At 35.9% G+C, this 15282-nt stretch overlaps 1 protein-coding gene and 1 long non-coding RNA gene across 3 annotated transcripts in view; one reads left to right on the top strand and one right to left on the bottom strand.

Annotated features, from left to right (window-relative positions):
- Nucleotides 1-15282, top strand: part of LOC127154146 (protein NLRC5) — a 65400-nt gene that overhangs the window by 8406 nt on the left and 41712 nt on the right. Inside the window, exons 4-13 of the mRNA XM_051095554.1 lie at nt 1449-1619; nt 3929-4102; nt 4256-4426; nt 4663-4836; nt 10280-10453; nt 10654-10824; nt 11344-11517; nt 12514-12687; nt 13327-13497; nt 14327-14500. Of these exons, the coding sequence (XP_050951511.1) occupies nt 1449-1619; nt 3929-4102; nt 4256-4426; nt 4663-4836; nt 10280-10453; nt 10654-10824; nt 11344-11517; nt 12514-12687; nt 13327-13497; nt 14327-14500 (1728 nt within the window). The remainder of the gene's footprint in view (nt 1-1448; nt 1620-3928; nt 4103-4255; nt 4427-4662; nt 4837-10279; nt 10454-10653; nt 10825-11343; nt 11518-12513; nt 12688-13326; nt 13498-14326; nt 14501-15282) is intronic.
- Nucleotides 7173-9582, bottom strand: LOC127153701 (uncharacterized). 2 transcript variants are annotated; one of them, XR_007825318.1, is made up of 3 exons: nt 9568-9580; nt 8374-8429; nt 7173-7393 (listed from the first exon to the last, which is right to left on the bottom strand). It is a non-coding gene; the product is annotated as an uncharacterized LOC127153701 (long non-coding RNA). The 2 variants fall into 2 exon arrangements; XR_007825319.1 differs by having other exon boundaries at nt 7174-7214; nt 9568-9582.

Genomic DNA, 15282 nt, shown 5'->3' with positions numbered 1-15282 from the left:
TCTGAGTGAATGACTTTCTTCCCTACATTCCTTCACTACTTTTTACCCACAATGCATTCTGTTTTCGAGTGTACAACCGATGTACACTCGCTGAAGCACTATAACCCACAATCCAATGTGGAGAACCGATGAGCTGGAAGAGAGAGGGGGAGCGAACAATTTTGAATGAGAGATGCCATTTACATCTTTATTATTTCTGCTTTAATGTTTATTTCATGAATTATTCATATCAAAATATATTATATAGGCATTAACTCAGTTTAATTTTTTACTAATTTTATGAGCTGGCATCTTTGTTTATTTACAAAAAAATGATAATTTGGTGGATATTTAAAAATGTTCGTTGGTAGCGTATTCATTCTGATGTGACATTAACGGTCGCCTGAGGGCGCTCTACGACCATTGGAATGTTACGCAGCTAGTGAGAGTTTCAAGATACTACAAACAATAAATACATAAAATTATTAATTATTAATTAACATGTAATTAATGTATTTTTTTTTTTTGACAGTATTTTAATAGTAATGATTATGAACACATAAGCATTACAAAACAATTATTTTCTAAAATAAGATAACGTTACATGTAATATAAAAGTACATGTGAAAAAGATGTTTTTCGGAACAGCTCCAAGTCTCATGCGAAGTGTAACGTTATACGTCACCGTCCGAATTCGTTCACTTCATTTTGTTCACTCCTTCTGATATAGTCCACTCAACGGCCATTCACTATATAGGGATTAGTGAATGAGTGAGCGATTTCAGACACAGCTTCAGTCTGAACCACTGATCTATATAATGACTGGATCACTCAGTGCGTTCTAAACTGCCGTTAGGCAGTGAAGCCACCGGAAGTGTTCGATCCGCCATCTTACTATTCCCTACCCACTGAGAGCACCATTGACTCACATGCAAATCACTGACCTAAAATCACCCGATTTAAAGCGTATCATTCACACAGGATTAGTTTTTAGGATATGTGTATGTAAATTATTTTTTATATAAGATGTTATCTGGAATGTTTATGGTCTTTTCGAGCAGGATATGCGATATATTGAAATCGTTTGGGTGGGTGTGTCAGCTGCACACAGGTAACTGATCCAACACAAATATATATTTCTTTATGCACCTAATTATGCAGGAAATAATATGACCATATATCTGGTATTAGTATCTGAAATTGATTCGAATACACAGTAAATAATACAATAGCCTCTGTTACTATCAAGCTTCATGTCTTTAAGTTGATACAGTATGTAGTCAGCGTTATTTCTCAGCGTTATGATGTGTGTATTTTTAATGTGCCTGATTGAGCAACATTGTATATATATATATATATATATATATATATATATATATGCAGTATATTTACTATTCATGTAAAAATAATTTGTATTTGACAAATATTACATGTATCCAACTCTGTGATTTGATTTATTTCTCTTGTAGGCTAAATGATTGTGGCTTAACAGACAAAAGCTGTTCAGCTCTGGCTACAGTTCTTGGATCAGATACCAGTCTGAAAGAGCTGAACATGAGCAATAATAATCTGCAGGATTCAGGAGTAAAGCAGCTCTGCACTGGACTGAAGAATATAAATTGCAAATTAGAGATACTGAGGTAAGTTTTGTGCCAATCCCTAGTGTTTAGTTAGAATTCAGATGCCACAGAATTGAGGACAGAACTGCTTCAGCTCAGTGAAATTTGTAGGCTTTAATTCCAACATGAACTCTACATTCCAAGTCTTACCACAACATTTTAGTGTGGTTAAAGAGTGGACCTATATTAGGCCATATCAAAACTTTAATTTTCCTGTGTTTTAAACATTTTGAGGATGTTTGTATGTTGTGGATCATTTAGATGAAAGACTTTCACACCTGTTGAGTTTTTGATAATTGAAACTTGAAGAGGTCATGTACTGCATTTATTAATTTTATAATGTAAAATAATTAGAACGGATTAGAAAATCCAAAATGCACATTGGAGAAACTCAGGTGAATGTAGTGAAGCATTGACTCGTTTTAATCGGAAAGACATGCTTCTGTGAGATGACAATTTTTTTTTCTCTCTGATCAGAAGAAGATTATAATTCTTCTATTAAACCTTTTTGTAGTAGTAATAATAATAATTATATAACTTGTGTTATATACATGTATGTATGTATGTATGTATGTGTGTATATATATATATATATATATATATATATATATATATATATATATATATATATATATATATATATATATATATATATATATATATATACAGTCAGGTCCATATATATTTGGACACTGACACAATTTTTATTATTTTAGCTGTTGACCAAAACATATTCAAGTTACAGTTATACAATGAATATGGGATTAAAGTGCACACTCTGAGCTTTAATTTTTAGGGCAGTCTCATCAAATTGGTAGAAAGATTAAGGAATTACAGCTCTTTAATATGTACCTCCCCCCTTTTTCAAGGGACCATAAGTAATTGGACAGTTGACTCAAAAGCTGTTTCATGGACAGTTGTGGGCTATTCCTTCATTTTTTCTACATCAATTAACCAGGTAAAAGGTTTGGAGATGATTCTAAGTGTGCCATTTGCATTTGGAAGCTGTTGCTCTGAACCCATCATGCAGTCAAAGGAGCTCTGCATGCAAGTAAAACAGACAATTGTTAGGCTTCAAAAACAAAAGAAATGCATCAGAGAGATAGCAGGAACATTAGGAGTGGCCAAATCAACAGTTTGGTGAATTCTGAGAAGAAAAAGAACACACTGGTGAGCTCAGCAACATAAAAAGGCCTGGACGTTCACAAAGGACGACAGTATAGTGGATGATTGGATGATCCTCTCCATGGTAATAAAGAAGTTTTACAACATCCAGCCAAGTGAAGAACACTCTCCAGGAGGAAGCGTGTCACTGTCAAAGTCTACAATTAAGAGAAGACTTCACAAGAGCAAAATAGAGAGGGTTTACCACAAGGTGCAAACAAGGCCAGACTTTGTCAAAAAACATTTAAAAAATCCAGACCACTTCTGGAAAAGCATTTTTTGGACTGCTGAAATTAAAATCAACGTGTACCAGAATGATGGGAAGAAAAAAGTATGGAGAAGGCTTGGAACAGCTCATGATCCAAAGCCTACAACATCATCATCTGTGGAACATGGTGGAGCAGTGTAATGGCATGAGCATGCATGGCTTCCAGTGGCACTGGGTTACCGGTGTTTAGTGATGATGTGACAGAAGACAGAAGCAGCCGGAAGAATTCTGAAGTGTATAGGGATATACTGTCTGCCCAGATTCAGTTAAATGAAGCAAAGTTGTTTGGGCGGCTCTTCATAGTACAAATGGACGATGACCTAAAACATACAGCAAAAGCCACCAAGGAGTTTTTAAAGGTAAAAAAGTGGAATATTCTGAAATGGCCAAGTCAATCTTATGATTTCAAATTGACTGAGCATGCATTTCACTTGCTGAAGACAAAACTAAAGGCAGAAAGACCCACAAACCAACAACAACTGAAGTCAGCTGCAGTAAAGGCCTGGCAAAGCACCACAAAGGAGGAAACCCAGTCTATTGTGATGTCCATGAGTTCCAGACTTAAGACAGTCATTGCCTGCAAAGGATTCTCAACAAAATATTAAAAATGAACATTTTATTTATGATTATATTTATTTGTCCAATTACTTTTGAGCCCCTGAAAATGGGGGGTCTGTGTATAAAAATGGTTGTAATTCCTTAGCATTTTATGTTATATTTTTGTTCAACCCCTTGAATTAAAGCTTAAAGTCTGCACTTCAATTTAATCTTGATTGTATTATTTTAAAACTATTCTAGTGGCATACAGAGTCGAAATTATGAAAAGTGTGTCAGTGTCCAAATATATATGGACCTGACTGTATATATATATATATATTATAAAAACCTTTTTTTGTAGGCTTTCAGACTGCAGTATCACTGAAGAAGGTTATAAAGCTCTGGCTTCAGCTCTGAGATCAAACTCTTCACACCTGATAGAGCTGGATCTCACAGGAAATGATCATGGACAATCAGGAGTAAATGAGCTCAGTGACTTACTACAGGATCCAAACTGTCAACTCAAGACACTGAGGTATATGCTATAATGCAAAATAAATTATATGCAGTATTATAAATATTTCATTAATACATTTTGCAAATCCATCCCTCACAGTGTTTCAGAGACAGATGTTGCTTTTCACCAAGTTTATTTATAAAAAAGTTTACTTCATCTTCTTTTCTGCAGATTTTTGGGTCCTGCTGCAGATGAAGCCTGTCAGTATGTGACTGGAATTGTGGGTAAAAACCCGTTACTCCTGAGAGAACTGAATCTGAGTGAACATGAACTAGGAGACACACGAGTGAATCAGATCGCTGCTCTACTGCAGGATAAACACTGTCAACTCAACACACTGAAGTATGTTTTTTCATTGTTACAAAGACACTTTTAAATTCTTGCTGCTGGGTGATTTTTATGTGTCTTGTATAAGAGATTGCTGACTGAAAACCATATGTAAGTTTTGTAATGTGATTGTCATCATCATCACCAATATTTGTCAGCTGTCAGTTAAGACATATTAAAATATTAAGATTAAATATTAAGATTTAATAAATATTAATATTAAAACTGAATTGTGTTTTCTCTTTATGCAGTCTGAATAACAACTGTATCACAGAAGGAGGTTGTCATGTTCTGGCTGCAGCTCTAAATTCAAACCCTTCAAATCTGACAGAGCTGAATCTGAGTGAGAATAAACTAGGAAACCCAGGAATGAAGATCATCTTGACTCTGTTTGAAAATGTACAGTGTAGACTGGAAAAGCTGAAGTAAGTATGACTTTGCTAATCATGCTAGAAACATGCTAGCGACTTTGCTAATCATGCTAGAAACATGTTAGTGACTTTGCTAATCATGCTAGAAACATGCTAGTGACTTTGCTAATCATGCTAGAAACATGCTAATCATGCTACAAACATGCTAGCAACTTGCTAATCATGCTAGAAACATGCTAGCGACTTTGCTAATCATGCTAGAAACATGCTAATCATGCTACAAACATGTTAGCAACTTGCTAATCATGCTAGAAACATGCTAGCTAGCTAGCGACTTGCTAATCATGCTAGAAACATGCTAGCAGAAACATGCTAGCGACTTGCTAATCATGTTAGAAACATGCTAGCAACTTGCTAATCATGCTAGAAACATGCTAGTGACTTTGTTAATCATGCTAGAAACATGCTAGTCATGCTAGAAACATGCTAATCATGCTAGAAACATGCTAGCGACTTGCTAATCATGCTAGAAACATGCTAGCGACTTTGCTAATCATGCTAGAAACATGCTAGTGACTTTGCTAATCATGCTAGAAAACATGCTAATCATGCTAGAAACATGCTAATCATGCTAGAAACATGCTAGCGACTTGCTAATCATGCTAGAAACATGCTAGCGACTTTGCTAATCATGCTAGAAACATGCTAGCTAATCTTGCTAATCATGCTAGAAAACATGCTAATCATGCTAGAAACATGCTAGCAACTTGCTAATCATGCTAGAAACATGCTAGCGACTTTGCTAATCATGCTAGAAACATGCTAGCAACTTTGCTAATCATGCTAGAAACATGCTAGCGACTTTGTTAATCATGCTAGAAACATGCTAGCGACTTGCTAATCATGCTAGAAACATGCTAATCATGCTAGAAACATGCTAGCGACTTTGCTAATCATGCTAGAAACATGCTAGCGACTTTGCTAATCATGCTAGAAACATGCTAGCGACTTGCTAATCATGCTAGAAAACATGCTAATCATGCTAGAAACATGCTAGCAACTTTGCTAATCATGCTAGAAACATGCTAATCATGCTAGAAACATGCTAATCATGCTAGAAACATGCTAGCAACTTTGCTAATCATGCTAGAAACATGCTAGCAACTTTGCTAATCATGCTAGAAACATGCTAGCGACTTTGCTAATCATGCTAGAAACATGCTAGCGACTTGCTAATCATGCTAGAAACATGCTAGCGAAACATGCTAATCATGCTAGAAACATGCTAGAAACATGCAACTTTGCTAATCATGCTAGAAACATGCTAGCGACTTTGCTAATCATGCTAGAAACATGCTAGCAACTTTGCTAATCATGCTAGAAACATGCTAGCGACTTCCTAATCATGCTAGAAACAACATGCTAATCATGCTAGAAACATGCTAAAAAACTTTGCTAATCATGCTAGAAACATGCTAGAAACTTGCTAATCATGCTAGAAACATGCTAGCGACTTTGCTAATCATGCTAGAAACTTGCTAATCATGCTAGAAACATGCTAGCGACTTGCTAATCATGCTAGAAACATGCAAGCGACTTGCTATTCATGCTAGAAATATGCTAGCGACTTTGCTAATCATGCTAGAAATATGCTAGTGACTTTGCTAATCATGCTAGAAACATGCTAGCGACTTGCTAATCATGCTAGAAACATGCTAAAACTAATCATGCTAATCATGCTATGAAACATGCTAGAAACTTTGCTAATCATGCTAGAAACATGCTAGCGACTTGCTAATCATGCTAGAAACATGCTAGCGACTTTGCTAATCATGCTAGAAACATGCTAGCAACTTTGCTAATCATGCTAGAAACATGCTAGCAACTTGCTAATCATGCTAGAAACATGCTAGACTTTGCTAATCATGCTAGAAACAAACATGCTAATCATGCTAGAAACATGCTAGAACTTGCTAATCATGCTAGAAACATGCTAGCGACTTTTGCTAATCATGCTAGAAACATGCTAATAACTTGCTAATCATGCTAGAAACATGCTAATCATGCTAATCATGCTAGAAACATGCTAGCTATGCTAATCATGCTATCATGCTAGAAACATGCTACAGACTTTGCTAATCATGCTAGAAACATGCTTAAAACTTGCTAATCATGCTAGAAACATGCTAAACTTTGCTAATCATGCTAGAAAATGCTGCTAACTATTCATGCTAGGTTTGCTAATCATGCTAGAAACATTTTTAAAACTTGCTAATCATGCTAGAAACATGCTAGAAACTTTGCTAATCATGCTAGAAACATGCTTTTAACTTTGCTAATCATGCTAGAAAATGCTTCATGCTAGCGAAACATGCTAATCATGCTAGAAACATGCTAGCAACTTGCTAATCATGCTAGAAACATGCTAGCGACTTGCTAATCATGCTAGAAAACATGCTAATCATGCTAGAAACATGCTAGCAACTTTGCTAATCATGCTAGAAACATGCTAGCGACTTTGCTAATCATGCTAGAAACATGCTAGCGACTTTGCTAATCATGCTAGAAACATGCTAGCGACTTGCTAATCATGCTAGAAACATGCTAGCGACTTTGCTAATCATGCTAGAAACATGCTAGCGACTTTGCTAATCATGCTAGAAACATGCTAGCAACTTGCTAATCATGCTAGAAACATGCTAGAAACTTTGCTAATCATGCTAGAAACATGCTAGCGACTTTGCTAATCATGCTAGAAACATGCTAGAAACTTTGCTAATCATCATGCTAGAAACATGCTAGCGACTTGCTAATCTAATCATGCTAATCATGCAACTTTGCTAATCATGCTAGAAACATGCTACGACTTTGCTAATCATGCTAGAAACATGCTAGCGACTTGCTAATCATGCTAGAAACATGCTCTAAACTTGCTAATCATGCTAGAAACATGCTAACATGCTATCTAACATGCTAATCATGCATGCTTATCATGCTAATCATGCTAGAAACATGCTAATCATGAAACAACTGCTAATAATCATGCTAGAAAACTAGCAACTTTGCTAATCATGCTAGAAACATGCTAGCAACTTTGCTAATCATGCTAGAAACATGCTAGCGACTTTGCTAATCATGCTAGAAACATGCTAGAAACTTGCTAATCATGCTAGAAACATGCTAGCAACTTTGCTAATCATGCTAGAAACATGCTAGCAACTTTGCTAATCATGCTAGAAACATGCTAGCGACTTTGCTAATCATGCTAGAAACATGCTAGCGACTTTGCTAATCATGCTAGAAACATGCTAGCGACTTTGCTAATCATGCTAGAAACATGCTAGTGACTTTGCTAATCATGCTAGAAACATGCTAATCATGCTAGAAACATACTAATCATGCTAGAAACATGCTAGAAACATGCTAGAAACATGCTAGAAATCATGCTAGAAACATGCTAATCATGCTAGAAACATGCTAGAATTTGCTAAGCAACATGCTAATCATGCTAGAATCATGCTAGAAAACATGCTAATCATGCTAGAAACATGCTAGCGACTTTGCTAATCATGCTAGAAACATGCTAGCGACTTTGCTAATCATGCTAGAAAACATGCTAATCATGCTAGAAACATGCTAGCAACTTGCTAATCATGCTAGAAACATGCTAGCGACTTTGCTAATCAATCAAACATAGAAAAAACAATCATGCTAGAAACATGCTAATCACTTTGCTAATCATGAAACATGCTAGCTAACTTGCTAATCATGCTAGAAACATGCTAGAAACTTTGCTAATCATGCTAGAAACATGCTAGCAACTTTGCTAATCATGCTAGAAACATGCTAGCAACTTTGCATAATCATGCTAGAAACATGCTAAACTTGCTAATCATGCTAGAAACATGCTAGCGACTTTGCTAATCATGCTAGAAACATGCTAGCGACTTTTGCTAATCATGCTAGAAACATGCTAGCAACTTGCTAATCATGCTAGAAACATGCTAGAAACTTTGCTAATCATGCTAGAAACATGCTAGAAAACTTGCTAATCATGCTAGAAACATGCTAGCAACTTGCTAATCATGCTAGAAACATGCTAATCATGCTAGAAACATGCTAGCAACTTTGCTAATCATGCTAGAAACATGCTAGCGACTTTGCTAATCATGCTAGAAACATGCTAGCGACTTTGCTAATCATGCTAGAAACATGCTAATCATGCTAGAAACATGCTAGCAACTTGCTAATCATGCTAGAAACATGCTAGTGAACTTGCTAATCATGCTAGAAACATGCTAATCATGCTAGAAACATGCTAATCATGCTAGAAACATGCTAGCAACTTGCTAATCATGCTAGAAACATGCTAGCGACTTTGCTAATCATGCTAGAAACATGCTAGCGACTTGCTAATCATGCTAGAAACATGCTAATCATGCTAGCAACTCTTAATCATGCTAGAAACATGCTAGTCATGCTAGCTAATCATGCTAGAAACATGCTAATCATGCTAGAAACATGCTAGCACTTTGCTAATCATGCTAGAAACATGCTAGCAACTTGCTAATCATGCTAGAAACATGCTAATCATGCTAGAAACATGCTAGCAACTTGCTAATCATGCTAGAAACATGCTAGCGACTTGCTAATCATGCTAGAAACAACATGCTAATCATGCTAGAAACATGCTAACTTTGCTAATCATGCTAGAAACAGAAACTTTGCTAATCATGCTAGAAACATGCTAGCAACTTGCTAATCATGCTAGAAAATGCTAGCAACTTAATCATGCTAGAATCATGCTAGAAACTTGCTAATCATGCTTGCAACTTTAATCATGCTAGAAACATGCTAGCAACTTTGTTAATCATGCTAGAAACATGCTAGCAACTTGCTAATCATGCTAGAAACATGCTAGCAACTTGTTAATCATGCTAGAAACATGCTAGCAACTTGCTAATCATGTTAGAAACATGCTAGCAACTTGCTAATCATGTTAGAAACACGTTAGCAACTTGATAATCATGTTAGAAACATGCTAGCAACCTTGCTAATCATGTTAGAAACATAATAATCATACTAGAAACACTTCTATCTATCTATCTATCTATCTATCTATCTAGCTATAAAGCTTCTAAACTTCTTAAACTTCTTAAAATTCAAACTTTTTTAAACTTTTTAAACTTTTCAAACTTCTTAAACGGTTTACAATTTTCAAACTTTTTAAAACTTTCTGGTCCGGCTTTCTCAAGCCAACATGAATGTAAATGCTCCAGCTGGTCTGTAAACTGGCACTGTGTCACAAGGAATGGATCAGTAATGTGAAATTGGTGTAGATACATTTATAAAACAGTGACAAACAGATTGCTGTTTTGAGATGATGGGAAATGTTAATATCCTAATGGTTTAATAAATGTTATTGAAGTTTTTGTGTGTGTGTGTGTGTGTGTGTGTGTGTGTTTTAATTAATTAATTAATTTTTGTCTTTCTATAGACTTTCAGACTGCAGTATCAATGAAGAAGGTTATAAAGCTCTGGCTTCAGCTCTGAGATCAAACCCTTCACACCTGATAGAGCTGGATCTCACAGGAAATGATCCTGGACAATCAGGAGTGAAGGAGCTCAATGATTTACTACAGGATCCAAACTGTCAACTCAAGACACTGAGGTGAGAGATGATGAAATGATGCAAAATAAATTATATATAAGTGAGCTTTGAGCTTTTTATACTTGTATAATATGTTGAACAGCCTGTTACTGCATCAAACTTAAAGAAAAACAACTTGGGCATTTAAATAATATTTTATATTGATGATTGTATAAAAGGTGAGAACTGAATTAATTCCTGCTTCATCTTCTCTTCTGCAGATTTTTGGGTCCTGCTGCAGATGAAGCCTGTCAGTATGTGACTGGAATTGTGGGTAAAAACCCGTTACTCCTGAGAGAGCTGAATCTGAGTGAACATGAACTAGGAGACACACAAGTGAATCAGATCGCTGCTCTGCTGCAGGATAAACACTGTCAACTCAACACACTGAGGTGAGTGTTTGACATGCATTAATATTAACATTATTGAGTGGGAATAAATTAGGAAACTCAGGAAAAATGAGTATCTGTTGTCTGTTGGAAAATCCACAATGCAGATTGCAAAAACTGAAGTGTTTTTTTTTTTTTTTTTAATGCAATATTCATTGTGCTGTAGGAGTTACTGTATCACACAAACAAAAATCCTGTTTTTCCAAATATCTGCACGGTCCCAAATGTACAATAAACAAGTTACTCAGTAACTTTCATACATAAATTTCCATTTTGTAAATAGAAAAAATAGCAGAACCATTTTTTAATTATGAAACTACTGCCAGAATCCACCAGCAGAAACATAAATCCTCACCTATGCCTATAGCATATATGTTATAAAAACAGAAACCCGCTGAATGGCTATTTTTTTTTTTTTTTTTTTTTAAACATCTTTGTTAGTACATCTTTTTTATTTTCTCTAAAACATGTACTTGTATGACAGTCTTGTTTATAAGGAAGAATAACATCTTTTTTTAATAGACTTTCAGACTGCAGTATCACTGAAGAAGGTTATAAAGCTCTGGCTTCAGCTCTGAGATCAAACCCTTCACACCTGATAGAGCTGGATCTCACAGGAAATGATCCTGGACAATCAGGAGTGAGGGAGCTCAATGATTTACTACAGAATGAACTCTGTTCATTAAAGACCATCAGGTGAGAAAAAAACTTAAAGTATTTAAAAATGAACCACAGATGTGAAATCAGATTTATGAAAATAGATAGAAGGGTCAAATGCACCATTGTTGAATAGTAGAGGTGTGACGAGACACAACTCCCACGAGGCTGGGTTCACGAGAACGAGACGAGATGAGATTTTTAAACTTTTCTTAAGAAATCCTCAATGATGAAATATATAGTGAAACTAGTCTTTTATTCAGCTGAAAAAGACAAAATGCATAAAATATAGTTGCATTTTGAACTTTATTAAATTAAGCTTCCGTTTTAATGAATCATAAGCAGTAATAAACAACATTTAAACAAGAGCTTCACGAATCTGGATAAATCTCCTGAATGAATGATTCAATGACATACTTTTTTTTTTAAACGGCCAGTTGTCACCACCTCCTGGCGGAAGAGGATAAGCGTTACAATACATACAAGTGTTAAGATACTTTTGTTTTGATTGCTACTGTAGACAATATATGTTTATACCCAAACTATAAACTTTTGTCCCAGTACTTCTGTTATTTAAATGTCTGTAACACATGTAATGATTATAATGTGGTGACAAGACTGTTTGTGTTGCTCTTTCTGCGTTCACATTTACCCAGAGCCTCTGATTCATTAACATGGGCAGCGACAAAACGTGCTTCTCACGCTCCACTGACACCCGCGATGTGAAACAGTCCTAATAGACACAGCTAAATTTTGTCATTCAGGAATAAGATCGCATGGGTGTTTGAATCAAGATCTCAGTATTTTATGGATTAAGCGTGCAGTTCTATTGTAAACACTGCGAAATGTTTCAGGGGGATATCGTCACGAGATCTCGCGAGATCCGCACATCTGATCTGGTCACATCTCTATTGAATAGGAATGACATGAACTGGAATTAAATAGCAGTTCAGGGAAATTCAATAGACAACACAATTTGTGGCAAAAGTAATCCAAACATGTAAATGATCTGAAATCCTCATCTGCTTCCTGTAGGTTTTTGAAAAGTCCTGCTGCAGAGAAAGCGTGTGAGTATCTCACTGGAGTTCTGGGTAAAAGTCCATTACTACTGAAAGAACTGGATCTGAGTGGAGATAAATTAGGAGATCTGGATGGGGAGAAACTCTCTGCTCTTTTGATGGACTCTCATAGCAAACTGGAGAAAATAATGTGAGTGAACATGATTTATACATTGAAACCTCTTTGATTATTCATTATTAAAGACTGTCAGTCAAATGTGTAATCAGATATGAAGAGCTGTTGATCTGATGTGTGTTGAATATGTGCTGAATAATAATAATCAAGCGTTGCGTTAGTTCAGGCAGAACACGTCAGTCAAGCTCACATCAGCTGATAGTCAGCTGTTCCTGTCGTGTACCAATCCAGTCTTGACACTTATTACAGCGGTCCATTTAATTACATTCTTTCAGCATCTCTTCTATCACATCACTGCTCACAATCAAACTCCCTCCTCCAACCCCAACTCCACCCAACTCAACCTGAAATCTAATCTGACTTTTCTTTCTTTCTGTATCAGTTCACTACATTGCAGATATTCTCTACCATGTTTTTATATTTTCTACAACTCATGTAAATTGTAATTATGTAGGCATTTTCTGGGTCTGTTTTGTAGCCCATGGGGTTTGACTTGCTGTCCTCCCGGCTCTGTCCAACTATAGCTGCATGGACAGGCATGTGGAGTTTTGTCCTGAACAGAACCATACTGCCAACACTAACAATATGCAATATAATTGTAATAAATATACTTGACGAAAGTGGTAATGACTGTAATGCTGTTTTTGTGTTCAGGCTGAATAACTGTAAGCTGACAGAGAAAAGTTGTTCAGTTCTAGCTACTGTTCTCTCCTCCAAAACCATCCTGAAAGAGATGAACCTGAACAACAGTCGTCTGCTGGATTCAGGAGTCAAAGAGATCTGTGAGGGACTGAAGAATCCTGTGTGTGAGCTGAAGATCCTGAAGTGAGTACATTTCACCAACAGCTACACTCAACACCACAGCAATGAGATTTTTGGCTTCACACTGGCTGATGATGGGAATATTGTATACATAAAATGAAAATGCATATGTTTATATTAGAATTGTGTTTATTTACTTAAAGGTGCAGTGTGTAATATTTAGGATAATTTATTGGCAGAAATGCAATGTAACATACAAAACTATGTTTTCAGAGGTGTGTAAAGACCTTGCATAATAAGCTGTTATGATTTTATAACCTTAGAACGAGCAATTTATATCTACATACACCGCGGGTCCCCTTACATGAAAGTCGCCATTTAGTGCCGCCATGTTTCTATAGTAGCCCTAAACGGACAAACTTCTACAGAGCGTGTTTCGTCAGTACGTTGTTCTGGGCGTTGTGTCTGGTGCGTCTGTGCCGGTGTTATGGTTTAACTGATGACTGTTTTTTTTTTAATGCAATATTCATTGTGCTGTAGGAGTTACTGTATCTCACAAACAAAAATCCTGTTTTTCCAAATATCTGCACGGTCCCAAATATACAATAAACAAGTTACTGAGTAACTTTCATACATAAATTTCCATTTTGTAAATAGAAAAAATAGCAGAACCATTTTTTAAATATGAAACTACTGCCAGAATCCACCAGCAGAAACATAAATCCTCACCTATGCTTATAGCATATATGTTATAAAAACAGAAACTCGTTGAATGGCTATTTTTTTTTTTTTTTTTTAACATCTTTGTTAGTACATCTTTTTTATTTTTTCTAAAACATGTACTTGTATGACAGTCTTGTTTATAAGGAAGAATAACATCTTTTTTTAATAGACTTTCAGACTGCAGTATCACTGAAGAAGGTTATAAAGCTCTGGCTTCAGCTTTGAGATCAAACCCTTCACACCTGATAGAGCTGGATCTCACAGGAAATGATCCTGGACAATCAGGAGTGAGGCAGCTCAATGATTTACTACAGGATGAACTCTGTTCATTAAAGACCATCAGGTGAGAAAAAAACTTAAAGTATTTAAAAATGAACCACAGATGTGAAATCAGATTAATGAAAATAGATAGAAGGGTCAAATGCACCATTGTTGAATAGTAGAGGTGTGACGAGACACAACTCCCACGAGGCTGGGTTCAGGAGAACGAGACGAGACGAGATTTTTAAACTTTTCTTAAGAAATCCTCAATGATGAAATATATAGTGAAACTAGTCTTTTATTCAGCTGAAAAAGACAAAATGCATAAAATATAGTTGCATTTTGAACTTTATTAAATTAAGCTTCCGTTTTAATGAATCATAAGCAGTAATAAACAACATTTAAACAAGAGCTTCACGATTCTGGATAAATCTCCTGAATGAATGATTCAATGACATACTTTTTTTTTTAAACGGCCAGTTGTCGCCACCTCCTGGCGGAAGAGGATAAGCGTTACAATACATACAAGTGTTAAGATACTTTTGTTTTGATTGCTACTGTAGACAATATATGTTTATACCCAAACTATAAACTTTTGTCCCAGTACTTCTGTTATTTAAATGTCTGTGTTGGAGAGACTCTTGACTGTCAGGTTTGTATTTGTAATAAGATGAGTGAACCCCCTGGGTGCTGGTTAGAGCACAATAGTAAAAAGGATGAAGAGACCGGTGTTTGGTTTGAATGTTGTATTAATATGAGATTAGCAATTCCAGCTAGTAGAGGGATTAGTCTGGAGCACAAGAAATACAAAGGGATATAATAAATAATTAACAATAATTAAGCATATACAATAATACACATCCA

Source organism: Labeo rohita, chromosome 22, assembly GCF_022985175.1.
Source record: "Labeo rohita strain BAU-BD-2019 chromosome 22, IGBB_LRoh.1.0, whole genome shotgun sequence".
NCBI lineage: Eukaryota > Metazoa > Chordata > Actinopteri > Cypriniformes > Cyprinidae > Labeo > Labeo rohita.
This window is presented reverse-complemented; position numbering and strand designations above follow the sequence as displayed.